Here is a 6,279-nt window from a genome sequence, read left to right on the forward strand (position 1 = left end):
GGGGCTTCAGCCGATGCGGGCTCTCCTCTCCCCTCCCTGCCTCCGCAGACCATGTCCAGCAAGGAAAAAGGAAAGTTTGAAGAAATGGCCAAAGGAGACAAGGCTCGTTACGACAGAGAGATGAAAAACTACGTTCCTCCCAAAGGCGAGAAGAAGGGAAAGAAGAAGGACCCCAACGCTCCTAAAAGACCACCGTGAGTGTTTCTGTCCCCCCCCCAAAGTATTACTTCTAATAGTCTGACGCTTAAATCTTAATCACTGTCTTTCATTGTAGATCTGCGTTCTTCCTTTTCTGCTCTGAACACCGTCCAAAAATCAAAAACGATCATCCTGGCTTGTCTATTGGAGATACGGCAAAGAAGTTGGGAGAAATGTGGTCTGAACAGTCGGCCAAAGATAAACAGCCATATGAACAGAAGGCTGCAAAGCTAAAGGAGAAATACGAAAAGGTAAAGTGATAAAAGAATGGTTAAACTTGTAGATGTCACTGTAAATGTGTGACACTTTTTTTTTTTTTTCTTTTCTCACTGAAACAACTATATGGTTCATAATTCTAAATATTCATCTGGACCTTTGCCGGGCTTCAGAAGGTCCAGAAAGGTGTGGTGTGGGAGGTATGGGGCCCTGACACTGAACCTGGATGTGGTTTTTACATGTTGAGATTTCACCAATAAGATGCTTTACTTTCAGAGAGCAGGGCACCTGCTTGGAAAACACACAGTCATACTCCAGAGCACTGCGGTCGTAAAACTCTTAAAACTGCATCATGCATTCTCTTGCCAAAAGGTGTAAGCATGAAGGTCCCAAGGCTGAAACTCTGCATTTCCTGCGCACGCTGTATTTGATCTGCACAGTATAGTAGCACTGAGTTATTGAAGCTGTACAGATTTGTCTTCAGAGTTATGTTGCCAGCAACTAAACAGCATTTTTCTTGCAGGATATTGCAGCGTATCGTGCCAAGAGCAAGAGTGACGCAGGAAAAAAGGGCCCAGGTAGGCCTGCAGGATCTAAGAAGAAAGCAGAACCAGAAGAGGAAGAGGAGGAGGAGGAAGATGATGAAGAGGAGGAAGAAGACGAGGATGAGGAATAAATGAATGTCCTGCTGTAAAGATTTATGCTCAAAATCCAATATTTTGCTAAGAATGTGAACTCAAGTGCAGCTCATTGTTAGCTTCAGTATAAAAATGTGTACAGAATTGTGTATAGGTGATGTGGTTCTTTGTAGGGAGACCCCTATTTTTAATGTCCGTAGTAGCCGAGGGCTGCTACAGCTCGGTTTAGAGAAAGAGAAGAAAAAGTTGTGGAATGTTTCTGCGTATTTAATGGTTTTGTTGAAACTCAGTGACTGATAGCCAGGTGTTTCTTTATAGCTAAGTAAAATAAAGGAGGTAGCTTAATAGTTGATCTTATATTTTGTAGTATATTGCATTGTATTACTTTTTTAACAATTTTGTAATAAAATGTTGTACATGATGATTGTTGTTGATGTTTCCGAGAGGCTGGCTGCTCCCAGAACGCTCTGCGTTTTCCTGCAGAACTGCCCACTCTTGTGGTGTTGGCTCCTGGAGTTTATACTGGATTTTAAACTTTTTTTTTTTTTTCTCTTTAACCACAATTCTCACTCCCATATCTACTACCCTTAGTAGTAATTGAAGTTTTCCTAGTGCAAGCGTTTCCTTATACCACCTTCTGAGAGAAAAGAAGATCTCTAATTACAAGTACCAGTCTCTGATACTCCCAGATGGATTCCCCCCACCCCCCAAACTACCGAAGCAGAGCTCTTAAACTCTTGTTGTGGTTTATTACCTGATAACAGCTGGATCCTGGGAGCTTTCCCTCCCAGAGCTGAGGGTCACTGCCCTTTCCCGCTGTCCCTATTGGGACAGGGAAGTTGGCGATGGGGCAGATGTGGTTAGATGTCTTCCCAGATGTGCCCTGCTCCTTCCCTCTTCCCCCTGGCCCCACTCTTCCGTGGCTTCTCGTAAAACACACGGCTTGCAGGGCAGCATGACAAACGTTGGAATGTTATCTCCGCACAGGCCGGCAGATCCCTGCAGGAGAGAGGAGGCGTTTGTAAGGAACACGTGCTCCTGCTAACGGGTAATGTTCCTGTCCGCGGTGGGAACAGCATCGCCAGTTACGTGATTTCTGTTTTTTCACTTAACCTTTAGTATATTTAAAGTCTAAATCTAGATAGATAGCTAACAATATTTGTAAGCGGGGAATTGGGGATCCCACAGCTAAACTAATAGCTTATGTTTAATTTGTTGAGGTAGCCTTTGAAAGCCCCGCGCTAAGAACCATCTTGTCCAAAGTACTACAAAGGGCAGGCTTCCAACTTTTTTTTTTTTGTGTTTGTCTTTAAAGTGTCTCCCTATTGTCCATCAGCTTCCGAAATAAATCTGCGTGCAGTCATTTTATGTGTGTAAGGTAAAAAGTGATTTCAACACCGTAACCACGGCAAATGTCACTGTGGTCGGTTAAAGATCGTGCAGCACTTTGTGACGTGAGACTCCTGACAAGAATGGTTTGTGTATTCCTGAAAGTACGGAAATAAGAACTGCAGAGGAAATTCAAGCGTGTTTATATTGAAGTGGGTACCAACCTTCGACGGCCTTCGGAGCCCAGAGCTGTTTTCCCTCGGTGTCCTCCCCCTGAGACAGCTGAAGCAGCACCGGCAGGGTTAGCTGAGTGGACGTGCCGGAGGTGTGGGGCGCCGGTGGGATCCACGGCTCCATCTGCAGCTCAGATTTTGGGACGCTGCAGGCGTGAGCGGGAGGGGAGAGGCAGCTGCCCTGTGTGTGGTGCAGCCGGTGCCCAGGAGTGTGTTCTCCTGTAGAGCATCTGCGATCCCGGGGCATCTTTATCCGTACCTCAAACATGCTTCCAGGCAGAGGCCATTCCGCGTGGACTTCCCCCGAGAGCGGACTGGTCTCACCCGTCTGCAGCGGTTTCTGGTCAGGTTTCCCTGCAGGAACGCACTGCCACCGCCCCTCAGCGCTCAGACCCCCTGAACGGCGCCGGGAGCCTTCCAGATGTAAATAATCTTTGGCGGTGGAGGGGTAGCATCAGAGTAAATTGACTAGTTTAGTGATTATTTGAAATGGTTTTTTTACTACTGCCCAAGTGCTTTTAAACCGAAACGAAGCGCAACCCTTCAGGGGCTTCAGTCATTCTGTCCTTTTGATAAGAAGGATGTTGACTACCGACTAAAGGCGAATGGGAAAGAGCGTGTGGAAGTTGCTATTTTCAAATTAATCTTTAAGAATGATGGTGCGTCCGGCCAGGGGGTTCAGGTAGGGCCCATCTGCGCGCGCTGGGGGAGCCAGGACTGGAGAGGACTGGGAAGGAGGGATCAAAGAGCAACGGGAACGTTCAGAAAAGATAAGGCCATAGAAGAAAAGCTGAATTAGTTTTTCACACCCGTGTTCAATATGGACAAGCTTAGGAAATTACTCACTGGGAACTTTTCACTGGAGGTGAAATGGGAGGGCTGTCTCAAATCAAAACTAAAAGGGATGCCCACCACGGGCGTAGGCATCAGGGTGGCTGCTCACGTTGCATCAGAGGTCCAGCAAAAAGGCACGCGCCCAGTAAAGGAGGACAAAAGACCACCAAAAACCAGACTGAGGGGGATGAAGAGCAGGTACGAGAGAATAACAAATGTAGGGAAGCCGTCTTTAAAAAGTTATTTCTGAACCGGTAAAGCAGAAGAGACCTGCACCCCACCGGGCGAGACGCAGCGATGCGTGGCGAGGAAAAGCAGCGTCAGAGCAACGCGAGAAAACACAGGGATTAATAACAACTGTCCTCCACACCGCAGCCCGGAGGTCGGCCAAGCAGTCCTGGGGACGAGAGATGGTCGGGATAAAGCAGCGATGCCTAGAGAAGATTTCAGGAAAAGAAAAATACTTTTTTTTTTTTTTCCAACCGTGTAGCGGCGCTTCAGGAAGTTTTCATCAGGGAACTTTTTAATGGGGGCGGCATGGTGGAGCATCTGTCTCAAATCCAAGTGTAAAAGGTTTTGAAACAAACTGACAGGACAGATGGTATTCATCCGAGAGTTCTAAGGAAACCCAAGGATGAAATGGCTGAACTATGAACCGTACTTTATATTTTTTCACTTAAAACTGCCTTAGCACTAGAGGAATGGAAGGTCACAAATACGACACTAATTTTTGGCAAGCGTTGTGTGGAGCCACAGGGAACGTCAGACCGGCAGTGCCCACGTGGCGCATTGGTGGGAGCCGCAGTGCAGCCGAGAGCCGTGGGGCAAACGGCTGAAGAGGACTTACGATTTCACAGGGGGAAATCCCGTTCCACGGACCGGTAGATATTCTTTGAACAACCCCCTGAACGTGAAGGTAAAGGAGATGAGGTAGTTCTGGTCTGGTCTGCTTCTCGTAAGAGAAGTCGGTCGTCATTGAAGGCCTCGCGTGAAGAACCAGCTGGCTAACGATGCAGGAACAACACAGGAATTAGCCATCAGTTTCACCGGCGGAGGAAAATCGCCTGGGAAAACCCATTTTGGAGACGGGGTTAGTGTATAGCCGTTATTCAACATGTACTTTAGTGATTTGGAAAAAAAGCGAGTGGTGCTGCAAGAAAGACGAGAGGTCAGAGTGAGGACCGGCGAAGGCAGCCTGCAGTGACCGGGTAATAAAAGCAGCAGGTGAAACACGCTGTTAATGCACAACGTATTACACCTGAACGTCTGCTCCCCCAACACACGCGGAGGGGAAAAAGCGGCGCTGACGTTTATGTTGTCGGTGATGAGGGTGGAGAATAAACGATGTTAAGTCAGTCTGGAGGAGATGCCGGAGCTGCAACACGTAATTCTGTGAAGACGTGATAGATGTTCGCTAGAAAAGCAAAGAGCATGTTAGGCATTATTAGGTAAAGAGTTAAGAACAAACCAAATATTTAGCATTTCATTACCATCTTCCCAAAGGAATATAAAGTTTCCTTTTTCTTAGATCAACTTCTTGAACAAAGCCTATTTACAAAGTGGGTCTTATTTTTCCCAAGTGAAACCTATGGTCTGAAGAACAGTAAATATGTCTCTCTTGGGTCTTTTTGGGGGGTTTATTTTTGGTATGCTCAAAAGGAAAACCTCGGTCAGAACAGCTATAGACCTCGGGACTGAATACATACAGGCTTTGGAACTCAACTAACACAAAAGAAATTGCAAACGGGTGTGGAGAAAAAATCAGAAAAAAAAAAAAGGAATAGGAGCTTTATCTTTGATTACCAAATAATCTACGAACTGTTTCATAGCAGCGTATCGCGAGCGCATTGTGCATAGTGTTGGTACATAGTGTAGTACTCACTGCTCAGGGACGGACTATTTGCGGAGGTGGTTCCTGTTGCTGGTCCTGCTTCCCGTGCCTCACCGTCCTTACCGCATATTTATTCTTCTGTTTGTTCTCTCGTTGTGGCTTGTCTTTCTTTCCACATCTTGAAACACACAAGTGTTTTGCCAGCAACCCCTGCATTTCCGAAATTGCTGGGCCTCTCGGAGGAGCTGCATCGCAGCCCCGTCTGCTTCTCTGGGATTCCTTTCGAGTCCAGTGTCAGGAATCCCGTAACGGAGCCCAGATGTCGAGCTCGCCGCTGCATTCTCCGGTGCACGCAGCCCGTGAGGGACGCCTGACTCTGACTGTGGGGCGCGCACGAGATTCAGACCTACCTAGTCAAAAAGCTGACGGCCTACGCAAATTTCTCTTCATCGCTGCAATTAATGTCACAGGCCAGCAGTGGCAATTAGTGAGTGACCCTGTGCATTGCTCTGACTGTCCTGATATCCTGAGATCAACCCTTCCCTCTCACCTCAGTGTTGGAGTTTCTTGATGTTACAGGAATGAATATCAAGTCAACCGCCAGAAAAATCTTTTGCTGGCAAATGTGGTGCTCTGCCTCTAAGTTGTACGGCTGTTTCCTGGCCCGGACATCTGTTGGCAAAGTCCGTACCCCTAAATCAGTTCCCCAGCAGAGCTGAAGGGATGTTTGTTTGTGTGGACAAGAGCACCTCCTTCTGAAACACCCTCTGAAAAGCGTGCCGTGAGGACACGAGTGTCAGTGCTGCCACCTCGAAGCCGGCTCCTGGCTGGCTGGACCCAGCACTGACCCAGCACTAACTACTCCTTCGGGGATTAAGACCTTTAACAAGCCTTCATCATCGCCAGGCGGAGAGAGTTGGGGGGGGTCAGCCTGGAGAAGAGAAGGCTCCGGGGAGACCTCAGAGCCCCTTCCAGTGCCTAAAGGGGCTCCAGAAGAGCT

The 6,279-nt window shown here is 47.6% G+C and overlaps 1 protein-coding gene across 2 annotated transcripts; it reads left to right on the forward strand.

The window, feature by feature from the left end:
• Positions 1-52: 52 nt before the first annotated feature.
• On the forward strand, positions 53-1,471 carry HMGB2 (high mobility group box 2). Of its 2 annotated transcripts, XM_009882018.1 has the most exons (4): positions 53-194; positions 275-449; positions 938-1,018; positions 1,226-1,470. In XM_009882018.1, the coding sequence occupies exons 1-4, from the start codon at positions 85-87 to the stop codon at positions 1,241-1,243; spliced, it is 384 nt and encodes a 127-aa protein (XP_009880320.1). In that variant the 5' UTR covers positions 53-84; the 3' UTR covers positions 1,244-1,470. The 2 variants fall into 2 exon arrangements, with proteins under 2 accessions (XP_009880320.1, XP_009880319.1); XM_009882017.1 differs by having other exon boundaries at positions 938-1,471.
• The last annotated feature ends 4,808 nt before the right edge of the window (positions 1,472-6,279 follow it).

This window comes from Charadrius vociferus, unplaced genomic scaffold (assembly GCF_000708025.1).
Source record: "Charadrius vociferus isolate BGI_N301 unplaced genomic scaffold, ASM70802v2 scaffold141, whole genome shotgun sequence".
Taxonomy (NCBI): domain Eukaryota; kingdom Metazoa; phylum Chordata; class Aves; order Charadriiformes; family Charadriidae; genus Charadrius; species Charadrius vociferus.